The 19,675-nt window shown below is 36.1% G+C and overlaps 2 protein-coding genes and 1 long non-coding RNA gene across 3 annotated transcripts; 1 reads left to right on the top strand and 2 right to left on the bottom strand.

Moving 5' to 3' along the window:
- The first annotated feature begins 4,911 nt into the window (after positions 1-4,911).
- Positions 4,912-6,773, top strand: LOC107614234 (uncharacterized). Its single transcript, XR_001614340.3, has 2 exons — positions 4,912-5,091; positions 6,466-6,773. It is a non-coding gene; the product is annotated as an uncharacterized LOC107614234 (long non-coding RNA).
- A 1,394-nt stretch (positions 6,774-8,167) lies between these two features.
- LOC107613901 (Pentatricopeptide repeat (PPR) superfamily protein) lies at positions 8,168-10,577 on the bottom strand. Its single transcript, XM_016316092.3, has 2 exons — positions 10,357-10,577; positions 8,168-10,069 (listed from the first exon to the last, which is right to left on the bottom strand). The coding sequence occupies exons 1-2, from the start codon at positions 10,556-10,558 to the stop codon at positions 8,394-8,396; spliced, it is 1,878 nt and encodes a 625-aa protein (XP_016171578.2). The 5' UTR covers positions 10,559-10,577; the 3' UTR covers positions 8,168-8,393.
- A 2,951-nt stretch (positions 10,578-13,528) lies between these two features.
- LOC107611127 (uncharacterized) lies at positions 13,529-15,967 on the bottom strand. The gene is made up of 5 exons (XM_016313088.1): positions 15,641-15,967; positions 15,529-15,585; positions 14,834-15,425; positions 14,016-14,083; positions 13,529-13,924 (listed from the first exon to the last, which is right to left on the bottom strand). The coding sequence occupies exons 1-5, from the start codon at positions 15,965-15,967 to the stop codon at positions 13,529-13,531; spliced, it is 1,440 nt and encodes a 479-aa protein (XP_016168574.1).
- Between the last annotated feature and the right edge of the window lie 3,708 nt (positions 15,968-19,675).

Below are 19,675 nucleotides of genomic sequence, written 5' to 3'. Positions count from 1 at the left end.
ACATGAAGATAGAATATATTGGATCAAACTCCTGAACCAAAAACACTCGCGACTAGCTTCATGTATCACTAGTATTTCAGCATGATTAGAGGATGTTGCTGCAATTATCTGTTTTGTTGACCTCCATAATATAGCTGTATTACCATATGTGAACAAGTATCCTGTTTGAGATCTCTCTTTTTGTGGACCAGACAAGTATCTAGCATCTGCATAGCCAACTAATTGTGACTTGAATCCATATGGATAAAATAATCCCATATCAACCGTTCCATGAAGATATTAAAATATTTGTTTGATTCCATTCCAATGTCTTCTGGTTGGAGAGGAAATATACCTTTCTAGTAAACTCACAGCAAATGATATATCGTGTCGTGTATTATTAGCAAGATACATTAGTGCTCCAATGGCACTAAGATATGGTACTTCAGGACCAAGGATATCTTTATTTTCTTCTTTAGGGTGGAATTGATCCTTTTCCACATCCAAAGACCTTACGATCATTCGGGTACTTAATGGATGTGACTTATCTATATAAAATCTCTTCAAAATCTTTTTTGTATATGTTATTTGATGAATAAAGATCCCATTTTTTTGTATGCTCGATCTGCAGGTCGAGACAAAACTTAGACTTTCCAAGATCTTTCATCTCAAACTCTTTTTTTAGAATTTTTATAATTGTTGGAATCTCTTCAGGGGTTTCAATGATATTTAAATCCGTTTTTGGCCAGATACTCAGTAAGACGATTATACCACATTCGTCCAGAATGCTTTAGACCATATAAAGATCTTTGCAATTTAACTGAGTATAATCCCTGCGAATCTTCATTGGATGGTTTAGACATCTTTAGTCCTTTAAGGACTTTCATATAGATATCACGATCTAATGAGCCGTATAAGTAGGTTGTTACCACATCCATTAGATGCATATGTAATTTATGATATGCAGATAAACTGACCAAATAATGCAATGTTATTGCATCTACTACAGGGGAATATATTTCTTCATAATCTATACCAGCCCTTTGTGAAAAACCTTGTGCCATAAGTCGAGCTTTGTAGCGTACAACTTCATTTTTCTCATTTCGTTTTCTCACAAATACCCATCGATATCCAACAGATTTTACATCTTCTGGTGTACGGACTACAGGTCCAAAGACTTCACGTTTTGCAAGTGAGTCTAGCTCAGCTTTCATAGCTTCTTCCCATTTTGGCCAATCATTTCTTTGTCGACATTCTTCGACTGATCTTAGCTCAAGATCCTTACTTTCATGCATGATATTTAATGCCACATTATATGCAAATATTTTATTGACAATTATCTTATTTTGTTCGTTCCCATTTTTCTCCTGTAAAGACATAATTTATCGAGATCTCGTCATTTTTACAATTTTCAGGTACCTGAACGTCTTCTGGCGTTAAAACTATATCAGAATTTTGGACAACTACGGGTGTCTTTACTATGTCTTTTTCAACAGGAATAATATTTACCTCTTTACTGGTGATAGCCTTAAAATTAACTTTGAAAACATGCAGCACAACAAAATTCACTAGATTTAAGAATCTTCTAGTTCTTTAGTAAATATCCATGGGAGTTTTCAATAATTCTCCGCATCATGGTTGTTCCCGGATGACCCAATCGATCATGCCAATTTATGAATTCATTTGGGCTAGTAAACTTCTAGTTTACAATAGCATGTGATTCAATTGCACTAATTCTAGTATAATACAATCCAGATGAAAGTGAGGGTAACTTTTCTAATATAACCTTTTTATTTGAATCTTGAGTTGTGATACATAAGTACTCATGATTTTCCTCATTCATTGTTTCAATATGATATCCATTTCGGCAAATATCTTTAAAACTCAATAAGTTCCTTAGAGACATAGTAGATAATAGTGCATTATTTATTATGAATTTTGTTCCTCCGGGAAACAAAATTATAGCTCTTCCGAAGCCTTCTATGACATTGCTTGAGCCAATAATAGTATTAACATATTCTTCTTTTGACACAAGATGGGTAAAATATATATCACTTTTGAGAATGGTGTGCGAACTTGCACTATCCGCAAGGCATACATCTTCATTATATATCCTTGCCATTTTCTTCAATGATAAATAATAATAAAATGAGTAGTAATATATGCACAGTCAAATTGAATTCTTGATTGGAATTATTTTTCTAATAAACACTGTACATAAAAATAATGTCATATACTAAAATTTTATTATTATCACTATTATTATTATTTTTTTTAAAACTTGACACATTTAATGATTTCAAAATTCTTAAACATAAACATTAATATTTCATTATTTATATAAATCATATTTAAAAGGGTTAAGTATGATTTTGGTCCCCAACGTAGAGGCCGAAAATCGATTTCATCCCTGATCTTTTTTTTTTTGCTACAAAATGGTCCCCAAGGTTTCGGTTTGTTTTAAAATCGTCCTTCAGACGAAAATATCCCTCCCACCCCTCTTCTTCCTCAACATTAACCAGAAGCAGAAGCAGATGCACAAACGCAGAAACAAAAACAGGCAACAATGGATAACAATCAGCAGAACAACAACAACAGTAACAATGGATAATGGAATTAGAGCAACAACAAAAACAAAACCAAAAGTAAAAACAAAAACAGAAGCAGCAAAAACAGAAGCAACCAAAGCACCAACAACAACAATGAAATAAAAGGAATAAACAGAATCTACCAGAAGCATCATCAACAACAACAACAATAGAATCCTTTAAATCTGAAAAATTAAAGAAAAAAGAATAAAAATTTGAAACAGAGGGAAAGGGTTGCGGCAGTGGTGGTGGAGGAGGGGCTGCGGCAGTGAACGACGATGTGGAGGAGGAGGGTTGCGGCGCTGTGGAGGGCTTTGTTCCTCTCTTCTCTTTCTCTCTCCCTCTGCTCTCTCCTCTCTTGCCATTAGTGTAGGGAGCAGTGGCAGATCACAGGCGGCAAGATGGTGGTGCGGCGGTATGGCGGTGCGGCGGTGCGGCTTCCTTTCCCCCTTCTTCCCTTCCCTCCCCCCTCCCATTTCTCGCGCCCACCCCCTTTCTTTCTCTCTCCCCCCGATTCTCTGTATCCCTTTCTTTCCTTTTTTTATTTATTTTATATTTATTTTATTTTATAATTTTTTTAATGAGGGGGTAATTTGGTAATAAAAAAATTAAAATTGGTAAAAATGACGATTTTAAAACAAAACTGAAATTTTGGGAACCATTTTGTAGCAAAAAAAAGGCCGGGGACAAAATCGATTTTCGGCCTCTACGTTGAGGACCAAAATCATACTTAACCTTATTTAAAATTTAAATACATAGAAAATAAAACTTAACAATAAGTTTCTTACATTATTTATTTACATGAATACTTAACAATCTCACATATTAAACTATTCTATCATTGATCAAATGACCAATATTTCCTTCAGGATTCTCAAAGAAATCAGATACATCATAATAAGTGGTGGGATTTTCAGCATCATTTGAAACAAAATTTGTTTCCTTTCCTTTGTCATCCTTTTTCAAAGATGCTTGATAAAGATCGACTAGGTGCCTTGAATTACGACAGGTACACGACCAATGGCCCTTTCTACCACAACAGAAACACTTATCCTCTGTTGATTTATTTTGCTTGGAGTTTCTTTCTTTATCCCACTTTTGGTGAGATCATTTCTTTTGAACATAATTCTTCTTCCTTCCATAATTTTCTTGTTACTAAAACCTTACCATTTACTTCTTCTGGGTAATGATTTGCGGCATTTGCTTTAGGAAATGGGGCGGTGCCAGCTGGGTGCGCTTCATGATTTTTTAAGAGCAACTCATTGTTGTGTTCAACAACAAGAAGGCAAGAAATTAGTTCAGAATATTTTTTAAATCCTTTTTCTCGATACTGCTGCTGCAGGAACACATTCGAGGCATGGAATGTTGAGAAAGTTTTCTCCAACATATCATTATCAGTTATCTTTTCCCCACATAATTTCATTCGTGAGGTGATTCGAAACATTGCTGAATTATATTCATTTGTGAATTTAAAATCCTGTAGACGCAAGTGTGTCCATTCATATTGGGCTTGAGGAAGTATCACCGTCTTTTGATGATTATACCTTTCTTCAAGGTTTTTCCATAGATCTGCAGGATCTTTTAATGTGAGATATTCATTTTTCAATCCTTCATCAAGATGACGACGAAGAAAAATCATGGCTTTTGCTTTATCCTTTTGGGATGTATTATTTTCAGCCTTAATGGTATCTCCAAGATCTATTAAATCAAGATGAATTTCAGCATCTAGTATCCATGATTAATAGTTGTTTCCAGATATATCAAGAGCATTAAATTCAAGATAAGAGAGTTTCGACATAATGAAAATTTATTACTTGAGTCTTCCTAAATTTTGATCAGAGTCTTGTGCTGATAACATGTTGTAAAATAAATAAATATAAAAGATATAATAAATATAAAATAAAAAAGTGTAAATAGAAGACTCTAGTATTAATATTCACTAATATAATTATCTCACTATAACAATAAAAGTAACTTATCATCTATCTATTCATTAGTATTATATATATTGCAACTTAAGAGCTTAAAGAGAGAAAAAAAATTATATATGAAAAGAAAAAGAGTATTTTTATTGTTGTTGTGTGTTTGTTTAAAATTGATACTTTCTCTATTTATACACCTAAATAATCATCACTTTTTAATTTTCATTAAATTCATTCTTTTTTGAGAGTCAACATCACATATGTAGTAATTCTTATCATAACATGAATAACATTTATCTGCATAAAACTTTTTATCAATCCATATTAAAATTAATTTCTGAATTTTATCCCCGGAGAAAAAGAAAAAAAAAAAAAAAAGAAAAGGGTAAAGTCTAAACTCTAAAGTCTCAATCCAATTTATTGTCCACCCAAATTACGGAGTGGCCCATACGAGTATTAGGGTTCCGCATTTCACGAAACGCAGCCCTATAAATTCGACAAACGAGGGTTTTACATCATCACCATCAGGTTTCTGAACCTGTGAAATCTGCCATTGTTCCTGGAAAACGTGAGAACCTTCGTCAGCCAACATGAGAGCTAAGGTAAAACCTTTCTTTCGATTTCAGTTTTGGAGTTGTGATGGATTTCGTGTAATTGTTTTCCCGAAAAAAATTGTTTGTATTTAGTGTTTTTAACTCTCAGTTTTATTTTGGTTAAAGGATCGGAGGTCGATTGGGATTTTAAAATCTTGTAAAAAAGTTATTATCCTTGTTAATAGATGAGTTGCAGATGAACTCGTTATGAAACCGGGAATGATAATACTATGTTTGGTTTATTTAGTTGTTTGTTTTTTATCTAGAAAAGTAAATTATATCCTTTTTTTTCTTGTTTATGGGTATTATATTTCGATTTTTTTTTCTTTATAAATCTTTGCTTTTCGGAATTGATTCTTGAACACAATATTCGTGTAGTATGAATTTCTTTATTTATCCCTGAAAAATCGAGTAATTTCAAATAAATTGAAGACGCTTCTAACCTTATTCCTGAAGTGTCATTGTCATCTGATTTGTTTATTTATCTAGACCTGCCAGACAAATTTGGGAAAAAATTTCTTTTGAGGAAATATGTGGAAAACCAATGCGTTAATTTAGAATTTTCGTAGATGTGATTGAATGTTCACTTTGAGATGCCAGTGGAGGTGTTTGATTTTTATTGTTTATGTTAGCATTAACTCCTGTTGGTTATGGTTAGGCACTTAGGCTTGATTTTTAGGTTCTGTACTGTGCTTGTAATGTGCTAGCATGCTGATTATTGTTTCAGTTTTTGACTGTCTTCAAGCTAAAAATGGATGTCATTTCTTAACATGCATTAAAAGATATATTTTTGTATCTTTAGTAAACACCCAAATTGGTGCCAACAAATTTTCATTATTCTAGAAGTCCTTGAGATGGATTGGTCCGTTAAGAGGACTAAATTATCTTTTAATGATATTTTTCGAGACCTTCTTGTCTTGTAAGAAAATTTGTTAGGAACTTATTTGTCTATCACATATGTTAAAAATATTATTGAAAATGATGGAAGGACCAATCTTTCCTATCTGGAATTTGTTCGGACCAATTTTGGTGTTCACTCCTTGTTTCGCACTTGTGTAAAATTCGAAATTTTCATTGTAAATAATTGAAGATAATTTAAGGTATATTCTTATTTGTTCTCTGATGCCAACTTGCTGGTAGTCTCTTTGTTTTGCACTTGATTGAATTGTCATTGTGGAGCGTTTTGTTAACTGTTAAGTAAATTGAGCTGCATTAATGTTATTGTTGAGCTTAATGATTGGCATGTAACTTAAGAGTACAGAAAATTGGGCCTGTTGCCAAGGCTAAAGATGAAACCTGATAACTATTATTATCATGTGTCCTTACTCCTTAGTTTGTGTTTTTGCATTTCTTGTAGTCTAACAAAATGTTTTTATTCACCAGTGGAAGAAGAAGCGCATGAGGAGATTGAAGAGGAAGCGCCGAAAGATGAGACAGAGATCTAAGTAGGCTTGTATTCCAAATGAGACTAGCTTCTTCTACCTGATGCAAGACTGGCCTCTGGTCTTCTAAGGCTGTTATGCATAGGGGAAGGGGTTCTCTCTAGACTTTTAGTTTAGCAGTATTGAAATTAAAGACTTATTATGAGTGTGTTTAGCTGTAATTCTGACAGTTGTTGGTATTAAAACATGTACTGAATACTTGTTTTTCTATATTTATTGGTATCTGAATGACTTATATTAGTATTTCTATTTCTCTGAGTTGCATGAAGATCTATTTATTTTCTTCTTTGTGCTAGGCTTGGTTTTTTTTGCCATCATTTTCATTTTGAACATAAGGATGGAAGCTGCAATTGCCACCATGCTTATTGCAAGCCTCCTCAAGCCTCATGGCTGTTTCCCAATTCTACCTGTCCATTTTGTTTTTATCTTCTTGGTTGAATTGGGATAGTGAAAAAGAAGAAAGAGGTGGATGTTATTTGTGGTGATCGATAATTAAGCTTTTCAATATTGAAGTCAAGCTCAACGAAAAGGTTAGACTAAGGAGGGGGAACGATCTGACAAGCAATACTGGTGCCATGGTGTCACTGAAAAGAGGGATGAAAAGTGGAAAATAACACGTGCCGTGGTTTTGCACAAGTGAACATGAAAACAAACACATATGAGGAAAGATGCTTTAAGTGATGTTTTGTTGAAATTTTGGCTGAAAAACCTAATGAGAACTTGCTAGCTTCTCTATTTTAGGTTTAACAGTGTTGGTGTATATCCAGTGGGATGGAAATTTTTGTTCTCATTTATCTCCTTGCTCACCAAGTGTTTGGAGTATCAAGGAATTGAATCAAACATTTTAACAATAGACGAATCTGTTGAAATTTCATCATAAGATCTACAATTATAGATTTGTTTGTGTGCATAATGCATAACACAATTTCCTTGAAGTAAACCACCGTAATTGCTGAAGACAGTTGTTAAGGATATGCATATAATACAAGAATCTAATCTCTTTTAGCTTCTCTCTCCCATTAGCGTGTATTTAGTCATGGTACTTGCAATTTGCAACCATGCATTTGCATACGCACAAGTGAGACTAAAGTATTACGAGGATAATTAGGAGGGTAATGTTATGGTGAAGAGTAATGCTTGGGTGAAGAGAGAATATTATTTTCTTTGGTAAACAAAAAAATCACTAAAAAATTTTTATCATGTGTATTACGTTTGTAAAAATCTTCATTCTTTGCCCAATTCAACTCTTCACCAAAAAAATTCCCTAATTAGGAAGGTTGTAGTATCTGCCTAATCATGTTTTTGGGTTTATGTTCTTGATTTGCATCCTATAATTGTATTCAAATATTAATCTTAGGGCAATAGAGCTTTCAATTGGTATGTTGTCATGTCAAATAGGAACTATTACCAAAACCAAAATGCTTAATTTCACTGCCTGGAATCAACAACACTCCTCTTCAGGCAATTGCTTCATAACAAGTAATTGTTCACATAAATTGCCGAATCACTAGGTGATGATCAGCTCTCACCCTTCATGTTCTGGCAAATGGAAGGAGAATATAAAATAAAAGTTACTAAAAAATATGCAGCATTGCATTGGTCATCATGTTAGCTGCATATACACAACAAACCAAAAATACCAATTATTCAAACAAGTAACTAAGATGCTTTAATTCACCAAACCAATATTAGTTCTGTACTAGTGTCTTACTCTTCAACTCTGAACATCAATAAAATCAAAATTCAAGCATCATGGAACTTCCTTTAACTTAATCATAGGTAATCAAGTACCCAGGCTAAGAAAACTAGTCAAGACCCTACTTACTTTCTGTTATAATATACTTTGATGGTATATGTCTTTCTTTACATTCATTCCTTGAAGTCATACTGCATAGAAAGTCTTTCGAAAGTGCTTTGGCTCAGAGCTTCTTTCAAATATAATGCTTTCGAAATCTCCGCTGCCATATCCATTTCTCCGTCGAAAGCGAGCCCTTCAACAATAATGGTATAGGTTGTCTCGTTAGGCACACATCCTTTATTGATCATCATCTGAACTATCTGCATTGCCGTGTCTGTTCTTCGAGATTTGCAAAATCCAAGTATAAGTGCATTGTAGTTATCAACATCAGGAGTATAGCCATTTTCCTCCAAGATCCTAAATATCTCAATGGCCCCGTCTAGCATTCCCTCCCTACACATGCCTCTTACCAAAGATGAATACGTATAGGAATCTGATACGAATCCATACTTTGTCATTTCATATAACATTTGAAAAGCTGGATATGTGTTCCCTTTCCTACACAGGCTTGAAATCACAGTTTTGTAAAACTCATGCATAGTGTAGTTTTGTTTATTGCCCAAGCTTTGAATTATAAAGAATGCCTCCTGCACCTTCCCCTCCTCACAGAGTGTCGCAATAGCATTGTATGTACCTTCATTAGGTTGACAACGTCGATAAATCATTTGGTCTAGACACTGAACTACAAGATCCACCTTCCCTTCCTTGCATAGACGGGAAATGATCGGATTATAGCTTGTAGCCGTCATCTTGAATCCACTCCGTATCATTTCATCTAAAACTTCGAAAGCTTGTTCTGTTTTCCCCCGGAGCGAAAGAGAAGTGATTAATATGTTATAAGTAACTACCGAGGGAGACTGGCCTTCTTTAACCATCTCTGCCAAAAGTTCATTCGCCTCCTGCCATCGCCCATCATAGCACAAACTCCTTAGCAAAATGTTATAACTCACAACACTCGGACTTAATCCTTTTGCAGGAAACTCCCGAAAGAACTGAATAGCTTCTTCAATTCTGCCTTCCTTGCACAATCCAGTTAACAAAACATTGTAACTAACCAAATTAAGCTCTCCACCCTTGGCAATTATCTCATCTAGGAGATTCATGGCTTCGTCTACTCCCCGTTCCTTATAAGCAGCTTCGAGCAAGGAACAATACGTGAATGCATTTGGCACCAGCCCCTTCTTGATTAGCCGATCCAAAAGCTGCAAGCTTTGGTTCAAATTCCCATGCATACAAAGCCCTTTAACCAGTGTGTTATAAGTAACAGTATTAGTTGGAAAACCATGTGCCTCCATTTTCTCAACCAACTGCATTGCATAGCCAACATTCCCTCTCTTGCACAAATAATTCACCAAGAATGTGTACGAAGACGCATCAGGTATAACGCCGGAACCTACTGTCATCTCCATCACCCTAACAGCTTTCCTAGACTTATTTGCCTTGCAAAGATCATACAAAAGCTGCGTTACTTGAATTACATCAGGTTTGTGTCCCTTCTCCACCATATATTCCAACTGAAGAAATGCATCGTTCATCCTAAGCTCCTTACTCTTCTGGTCACTCTTCCCAACCCTCCAATTGGGAAGTGTGAAAACAGCATCTTTTGGGGAAACTGTGACTTGGGTTGATGCCAAAACTCTGGAAAAACCCTTGTTAAGCGACAAAGAATGGAAATTTGGGGCATGGGAATGGAAGAAGCCAGGAGCATTTCTTTTTGCTTTTGCGTCAAAATTCGCAGCAGGGGACACTGTGTTCAGCAGTGAAGCCATGATTGAAGTAGCAGCAATGATGGTAAAAACTAGTTAAACTTTGCATATGGAAACCAAACAAATAATAATAAAAATAAAATCAACAATTCAACATTTGGCGTTGGTTTTTCCAGACAAGAAATCACAGCTACTACGAATGGTTTTGCTGTCAGATTACACTAAGTATCAATCCTTCACAAGAACGAAGAAAAAGAGAAATCAGTGAGAAAAATGCAAAAACAAAATTTCAAAAAGGGACTTGGTTTTTGTGATTGAGCAGCATCACCTTTGTCCCGACCATAGCCACGCTTTTTCCGTGTTATCCGAAGTTGTTCTGTTTCCACGTATTGTGCCTGTGAAAACCTAAAACGCAAGTTCGAGTTGAAAATCCAACAAGCCCTTGAGTAAAAGTGTAAAACAAAACCCGTTTCACTTTTGGCTACCTCACCAAGACACCAAGTAACGCATAAATTTGAGATTTGACTCATTTGAGAACAACTGAAAATTAGTCAATAATAACATAATAAGATGTTAGAGGCTAATTTTTTTTTGGATATTATAAAATGAGTAGTGCGTAATACGGTGATATTACATTAATTTGGTGTAATGCATAATACGGGACTTGTCACAAAAAATTGTAATAATAATTTGGGAAGAGGACAAAAAATATATCAAAATGTGACTAACAATTTGAAATAGGACAAAATTTTTTCCTCTATAAAAACGACAGTCTCACAATTTTTTTATTGGTAATGTCGGTTTCCTTTTTTTTTTATTAATTTTTTTTAATTTGTAAACGTGAGTAACTATTTTTAAAATCTCTTCTTTATATAAAAAGAGTTCGTCAATATAATTTCTTGAGATTTTATATCTCTTGAAATTGCATATCTCTTCTCCTCTTGATTCCATTTTTCTTGCTTTTTTTTATGTTGGTATTTTTTTATTCATTTTAGTTATATAGTTATTTATTTTTATGACTATAGTATTTAGTTAATTCGTTTTATTTATTAAAAAAATGATTTTTAATCAAAAAATGAATAATAATAATAATAATAATAATAATAATAATAATAATAATAATAATAGTTTTAAAATTTATTTTATTAGCCAAATTTTATCAGAAATATCTAAAGGTGTGATATTTATGTGTAATAATTTATGTATATCTACTTTTTTTTATAATATCGTTCGAGAAATTTAAGAGTTATATTTGTCAAAACATAGATCCTCATATGCCAAAAAGAGTGACAAATATTTATTTAGACGACTTATATTAGTATTTGATGGGTTCGTTCAATTTCAGGTGATGTGCATCACTGATGACACAAGTCTACAAGAGATGCTCTCAATCTACTATCAAGCTCAATCACAAGAATTTGTAATTGAGCAATATATGGAATTCGAATAATTACCTAATACGGTCGAAGAACCTGATCTGGATTTCGATTGAGAAAGTTATAACAGTGAAAGAAAAGAGGAATATGAAGGCAATTATGATTTTATTGATCCTAATGCAGATGAGGAAAGGCACCCGTTCCCAAACCCATACGTGCAATAGTGCTAACAGCCCATCCAAATCTTTGTAATCATATTGCGTAGTCTTACACAGAGACTTGTACAAATGGACAAGACATGCCGATTTCCAGCTGTATGTCCTGATTCTCGGTATATCGGAGCAAGGGTAGAAATTTTCAATGCACTCCTGAACCAGATTTGTCAGCAAATAATGTCATACCAAATAATGACATGATGTGGCATCTAATATAACTCTCCATAGTCTCATGATTAGTCAATATTATTCTATGTATAACATTACGTAATCACGTTAGCTTGATAAAGCTGCCTCTATAGTCACTCGCTGTAGGTGCAACTCCAAAGTTCAGCAAGCATTCTTGCTCCATGAGTTCGTGATTACTGTTGATTGGTCATGTAACCGATAGACCATTTTCTTGAATTCCGAGGATCAAAACTACATCTTCTATAGTGATAGTACATTTCACCTATAAGGAGATGAAATGTATGAATGACCGAATTCCACCTTTCTATTAAGGCATTAATCAAGGCCATTTGTTCTGGAATTTTTTAAATCTGAAACACATTGTAAAAATTAGCAGTTCTTAGATAGACTTTTACTCTTCGATCATATAGTTCTGGAGCATATACATATCTCAGTCCAAGGACAAATACGTCCCTAACATTTTCTTTCGCGGACATTTTTGTCCCCGAGGAACGGAAAATACATTCATGTCCCTGTCCCCTCGGAGATGTGGACATATTTACCCTTCCGTTAAAGTCACTACATTGGGCCTGACAGAAAACGCTGACGTAGCTCCCGTGGCGCTGACTTGGCCGTTACGGGCTGACACGTGGGATGGGCTTTTAAAAAGAGGACAATTAGTCCCCAGGAACCAAAATATCGCCGTTTCTCCCGCACTCCCAATCTATTAAATCATTGATCTTTAATCCTTCGATTGCAGTGTGAGGGGTGAAGCGAGTGAAGGAAGAAAGGGAGCATTCCGGCCCATGGCATCCGATGGAGTATCGTCAAGCTCGAGAAGAAGCGGAGTTGGAGGAAGACAAGACCAGTTCGGTGCGTGCTCGGTTCAGAACGGGAAGAATGGAAAAGATGGCGTCTCACCAAAGTGCTTCTGTGGAGAAAATGCAGTGTTGTTCATGTCGAGGACGAACAGCAATCCTAATAGACTATTTCTGGGATGTTCCTTTTATAAGGTATGCAAAGCAAATCTGTGTAACTCTATTTGTATTAGGGTTTATCCCCAATTTCAGAATTTTTCTGAGTTCTGAAGATTGATTTTGTGTAGGTAAGACAACCATATTGCAAGTTTTTTTTGTGGTTGGATGAGCACATTGCAAGTCTTGGTGTTGGTGTTACAAGGTATCCGGGGGAGGAGCAAATTTTTTATGGTGAAGAGCATCAGTGGAACAAAGACATGGAAAATAGGATAACATTGTTGGAGAAGAGGATAGTAGCGATAGAGGTGAAAAAAATTCCAATAGGGTGGAGTATATGTGTGATGTTCATTGTCCTGATTGTTGCTATTTTAAGTTGTAAGAAATAATGTAAGAAATGATCAATGGTTGAAAATGAAATGTATAAATGATTTGTATATCTAGTATCATTTTTAGGCATGTATGTTACTATGTATATATGAAATGAAAGCGGACAAAATCACAGGAAATCAAACATTCAACCAGTGATATTAAGGGTGTGAAATTAAACCTTCATCATCTGAACTGACACCAAAATAAAAGGAAACCAGTTTGCTAGTAATGTCTACACATGTATGGCATGCTACCATTAACAAGTTCTTAGTTGACCAATAATAATGAACCAAAAAAAGACCTAACCCAAAAAAAAGGAAATTGTATCTGGAATTTGCCATTAACAGTTACACGAGGTCACATTTAAACCAAAAAATTCATAATGTCGTGAGTCTTCACTCATTAGATGCCTTAGATGTTGGCTCACTTGGTACAGTTAGTAGTGGAGCCTCCTGATTGTGTGCAGCAGTTTGGGTGTTAGATGAAGTTGTTCTTTGGGAGAGTTCCTGAGCTGGTGCACCCTGCTGTGTGTTAGATGGTCCTTGAACCAGTAGAGCCGGCGGCCTGAAAATCTTCTGCTTTGATCTGAATTTTGATGGTTTCGGCCGAATTGTGTTGTTTACCATGGATGGAGCCTTGCCTGGAGCTTTAAACGGAGGGGTTGAAGTCGGGGCCGGTGGCCTAAATAGAATGACTGTTGGCCCTGGTGGTGCTATGACAAGGGTGGATCTAGTAACCCTGGTTGGAACTGGTGCAACTTTTGCCTGACTTGGTCGAGCTGCACTCAGAACCTACACGCAAGACACCAAACCGTGACAAAAAATAAAGCACATCAAGAGGGATTCAATAAATGCATATATGAAACTGATCACAAAGACAAACAACTGCATAATTACAGTGGTTGCTTGTTGCTGGGGTGTTGTGTTGCCTGGTTGGCTGCTTGAAGAATCCTGGACATATAAGTGACAAGGATTAATAGTTTAATAATAAGACAGATTAGTCCCTCAGGTATTGTTCAATAAGACAAACTGATCCTTGACGAATATGGTACTAAGACTCATTCACCCCTAAGGTATATGCCACTAAGACAGATCAATCCCTGACAAGCTTAATGCTAATTCAGAATCATGCAGGAGTGTATAGTCAAAACTAGCTATAAATAAAGCGATATTACCTCTGGTGGAGGAGCTGACTGGGACAAAGGAAGCATAACCAGTGCTTGAGAGCTGCTTCCTGCCTTTTTCTTAGGCTTCTTTATTTTCAGCCTCTAATTGGGGTTTGATGGAGCTCCCTTACAGGTTTTGTAATTGTGGCCCTTTTCACCACACTTGCTGCAAGCCACAGAGAATGACTTCTTCAATTTTCCCCCTTGCATCAATGGCTCAGCAGGATCTTTTTGCCTATTGTGAACTTTTGGCCGGCCAATTGGTCTCTTGATGATGGGTGGGTCTGCCTGTGAGAAGTCAGTTTGGGGCCAGAATTCTGCACTGGGGACTGGTTTAATGCAGTGTGCATACGTTTTCTTGATTGATTCTATACACAACCAGGGATGCACATAATCCTCTGCTTTGTCATGTCACTTCCCAATAGCAGCAAGTGCATGTATGCATGGCATGTCTGAGATAATAAAGTAAGCAATTTCAAAGGTGACCAAATAATTAACAACATAGTGAATGAACTACAATGATTATAGTTTGTACCAGTGAGTTGCCATCGGTTGCAGGAGCAGGTGTACTTAATGAGGTCTACATCAACCTTGCTAGCTTTGCGGCTCACCTCAAACCTTTTCCTCTCGTTGTCTCCAACCCATTCTGCCGTCCACTTAGTGCTAAGGTTGATTAATCTCTCCATTCTCTTTTGCTGGACTGGTGCTAACTTGCCAGGGTGGTTGCCTGACACTCGCTTGTGATTCACCATCCTCCTCATCAGGTAACACCTGATTTCTTCATACATGGTAAGGATTGGCTTGCATCGGTAGTTCACAATTTTGGCATTAAACACCTCACACATGTTATTTGTGAGGTTATCAACCTTTGGCCCATGCGAGAAGTAAGCATTTACCCATGTTTTTGGATCAAACTTACTGAGGTAATCCCAAGCACCCTGGTTCACTGCCTTCAGCCTTTCCATACATTCCTTGAATTTCGCAACTGTAGTGCATCTGGCACACTCCCATACAACCTCTCTTATGTACAAGTCCTTGAACCGGTTTATGAAATTTTTCCACATGTGCATGACGCAGTTGCGTAGCTTTGCATGTGGCATGACCTCCTTTAGGGCAGGGAGTAAACCCTGCATTGAATGGTGGCAGGAAACATTTTTGTAATGGAATAACAATGCAGTCAAGAAATATAATATCTGAAGTGTACATGACTATACCATGAGTACATCTTACCTTCTGTTGGTCCGATATGAAGTTCCAGCCGTGATTTACATCATCTCCTATGTCCTCCTGAAGATTAGTCAGGAACCACTTTCCAGGCATCCTTGGTCTCAGCCCTGACTACCCCGTATGCAACAACATAAAATTGGTTGTTTGCGTCTTGCGCAACTACTACTAGAAGCCAGCCCATGTAATATGTTTTCAGAAAACAACCATCCAGGTGCAGCAAAGGCATGCACCCATCTTTGAACCCTTTCTTACAAGCATCTAAGCATACGTATAATTTGTCAATCACAAGGGGGGCTTTTGGAATTGGCATGACCTCCAGTCTTGCGGATGATCCTGGATTACTACTCAGAATCTGCTCACAATAGTCCCTCATTCTCTTGTATTGTTCCTTCTTGTTTTTCATTATCTTATCCCTGACCTCCACTACTGCTCTATACACCATCTTAGGATGGAAAGATAATGAAAATTCCTCTCTTAAGGAATTCAGTTGCTTCCCTTGTGTTCATGTGCGGTTGGATAGCCATCCACTTCTCAATTTTCCTGCTGATCCAATGCTGATCAACTGCATTGCTCCCTAAATCCCTTGCACAAGTATGTTCTAGCTGGTACGTCTTGACTTGGTAACCCTGCAGGGTTCTGTTGTATGACAAATAAACCAAGAACGGACGCTCATCATCCTTACAGCCCACTCTGACCCTCTCCCTATCATTCTTGATCCACTTCAACTCCCTCCCCTCGGCAATGAATGAGTCATTTACCACATCTTTAAACCTTTCAACAGTTGCAAACCTCGTTCCTAACTCAAATCGGCCTTCACCGTGAGCATAGTCATCATCAAACTCTGGAAATTTGTGGATGTTACCTTTATCCTTGGATGATATAGGTGTATGCAAATCCTCGGACTCATACTCAAACATGATTTCTTCAAGCTCTGTTGGGACTTCACTGACATAGAATCCCCCTGCCATTACATTATCTGGCACCACTTCAGGCCTATTGGCACCACCTCCTTGATCATTCGGCCCATCAGCCCCCTGCAATCCACCTCACCTCCTGCCCCTGTTTTAGCGTGCCCATTATTTTTTCCTCTTGCATTCCCCCTCGCACCATATCGCAACTTCTTCTTTCCCATCTTAGATTTTTCCTTCAACCCTTGCCTCTTCGAAACCAGCTTCTTGGGGGTCACCACCTTCTTTTTTCCCTTCATTCCTCTTTTTCTCTTGCCACCATCAGCCCTACTATTACTGTCACAATCAGTACCATCACTCTCAAGTCCAGTTGGTAGAGGTTCATACAAGACATCTTCCGTGCTCTCGTACCTGTCATCCGATGAAGAGGAAGTCTTTAGTTCCTCTGAAATTTCATCCACATCCACTTCGCCATCACCACTTTTGCCAGTATCATCTACAACCTCTAGAGCATTAACGGGGTGATCAAAGTATATGTGGAACTCAAGAGATTGTTGGTTCTTCAATAAGTTCTCTCGCATTGCATTGATCCCTGCATCCCCATCTAACACGTTCAGCCCAGACTCAATGTCGGCACTTATTCGATCATAACAGTATATTGCCTTGTATGACTAGTATCCCAAACCCTTAAATAATGTTACAAGGTCTCTGAAGTTCAAAAAGTCTAGGTCCATCTCAGGGAATCTCTCTTCCTTACCATTTTGATCAACCAGGGCACCATCACTTCCTCTCACGAAGTTGCCTCCATGGTGAAAAACCGGCACCACAAAAACATCAACCATCTGAAATTGACCGACAAACAACTATGTGTCATTATTAGGATAGATTCAAAATTCATGAATGAAATCTCGTTGCCCTAACATAATCTCTCCTACTAGTCCTATACACGACGTTCTAAAAACAATTTTTACACCACATTACACCACTATTACACTCACTGTCAACATGCACACATGATGACTTCACCCTTAGTACATACATCAATAACAGAAATTTTATTGCTAAGCAAGGCGATCTTACCTTCTCACGAAGACGGCAGCGATGACCTCAACAATAACCTTCTTTTCTTGCCGAACTTCACCCCCACACCGATTGCTCTTCTACGTAGTGCAATTTTTGGAGGGAGAAACAGGGAGGAGGGAGTTTGAACATCTGGCTTCTTAGTGTTTTCAGTAATTTAGAAACTCATACATGGGTGTTATGGGTATTGCGTATGTGAATTAAGGTGTGTTTCGAGGGTGGGGGAGAAACGGCGACGTTTTGGTTCCTGGGGACTAATCCGTCCTCTTTTCAAAAGCCCATCCCACGTGTCAGCCCGTAACGGCCAGGTCAACGCCACGGGAGCCACGTCAGCATTTTCCGTCAGGTCCAACGGAGTGACTTTAACGGAGGGGTAAATATGTCCACATCTCCGAGGGGTCACGAATATGAATGTATTTTTCATTTCTTGGAGACGAAAATGTCCGTAGAAAAAAAGGTCAGGGACGTATTTATCCTTTATTCTAATAATAATAATAATAATAATAATAATAATAATAATAATAATAATAATGATGCACTCGGAGGTGAACCATCTAGATTTTCAGTAAACAATTTGATTACATATGAATGCTAGTAACAATTTGTCTCAATATAACAATAACAATAATAAAATAATAATAATATTATAAATATAAACAACCACGTAATAATAGTAAGATTAACAAAACATTAATTACAATAACAAATTAACGTGATTATCAAAAAATAATCATAACAGTTGATGATTTTAATAATCATAAATAATAATAATGTCAGAAATAATGAAATATTAACAAAAATACTTAACTCATAATAATAGTAATTATAATAAATAGTGATGCTTATAATAGTTACAATAACAATTTTTTACTAATAATAAATTATTAATATTATAAAAAAAATAACAACGCCAGGAATAACAAAATAATAATGACAACAATAATATTATTAACAATAAAGATTACAAAAAATAATTATAATAACAACAATCGTAATTATTATTAAAAGTTAACAATACTATCATTAAAAACATAACAGTCTCAATATCAATAATAATAATAATAATAATTAAAAAAAATAAAAAATACATTAAAATCTTGAAAACATCACATGTTCCATATTAGTGTAATATACTAACATTTAGATTAACTAACATATTCATATTAGTTTAACACAAGGAACTATTATTATAACTAATATTTAAACTATAATAACACTCATATATGAGCACATTAAGTTATTTATAATTAATATTAATATTATAAATAACTTTTTTAGTATAAAAAAATAATACTTATATATACAAGATAATAAAAATATTTCACAATGTTTTTATTCATCAAAATTTTCTTTTTCATCATTTTAAAAAAAAACCTACAAATTTAAAGAACAACAAAGCTTTAAATGAGAAAAAAAAGTTATTGAGAGAGAGGTAGTTAAAGAAGAGAGTTCACCCGTGTGTGTGAGGCTTTTGAATGATGAGTGAAATAATGAGGTGAGAGAATGTCATCCTTGCACCTGGAGTCACAAACCATACAGGGACTCTCGCATGCGTGATACGTGGCTACACCAAAAAATCGGCACAGCCGATTTCTTTGGGAGTTTTCAACCGTTGATCAGCGATCCAACAGTTCCTCTCTTTCTCTCTCTCTCTCTCTCTCTCTCTCTCTCTCTCTATGTGGGGCCTCAGTATCTCTCTTTCTCTTCCATGTAGGGCCTCTCTTTCTTTCTCACCACGTGGCTCAACACCATGAAATCGGTGGTTTCAAATTCATAAATTGATCTCAACTGTTGATCAATGATCCAATGGCTCCTGATTTTTCTTCCACCTTCTCTTTCTTCCCTGAGATCGTGATTAATGATTTCTTTCAAATCGACATTACTGATTTCTATGGGCACCGTTATGAATCCGATATTTGTGCATTACAAGAATATATATTATTTATAAACTCATTTCAAGAATACATATTAAGAATCAAGCTGGACATGCTGACATGTGATGGTATTTAGGTGTGTCCAAGTGTATCCGGAGAAAAAACTTTTATTTTTTATTAAAATACGGTTGGACACAGCAGACACGCGTGTCATACGAAAGTATCGATGAGTGTCGTATCCAAACAAAATGTCCGTGCTTCATAACTATTTCTAATCATAAAAAGCTT

The sequence above is a fragment of the Arachis ipaensis genome, chromosome B8 (assembly GCF_059453495.1).
Source record: "Arachis ipaensis isolate K30076 ecotype BB chromosome B8, ASM5945349v1, whole genome shotgun sequence".
Classification (NCBI taxonomy): domain Eukaryota; kingdom Viridiplantae; phylum Streptophyta; class Magnoliopsida; order Fabales; family Fabaceae; genus Arachis; species Arachis ipaensis.
This window is presented reverse-complemented; position numbering and strand designations above follow the sequence as displayed.

Excerpts from the sequence above, each read along its gene's own strand:
- LOC107613901 (XM_016316092.3), bottom strand. The coding sequence starts at position 10,558 with ATGAGTCAAATCTCAAATTTATGCGTTACTTGGTGTCTTGGTGAGGTA. Across the intron at positions 10,070-10,356 it reads TGGCTATGGTCGGGACAAAG|TGTCCCCTGCTGCGAATTTT; the intron begins GTGATGCTGCTC and ends TGCTGAACACAG.
- LOC107611127 (XM_016313088.1), bottom strand. The coding sequence starts at position 15,967 with ATGGTGTATAGAGCAGTAGTGGAGGTCAGGGATAAGATAATGAAAAAC. Across the intron at positions 15,586-15,640 it reads TTTATGTTGTTGCATACGGG|GAGGACATAGGAGATGATGT; the intron begins GTAGTCAGGGCT and ends ACTAATCTTCAG. Across the intron at positions 15,426-15,528 it reads TCATATCGGACCAACAGAAG|GGTTTACTCCCTGCCCTAAA; the intron begins GTAAGATGTACT and ends CATTCAATGCAG.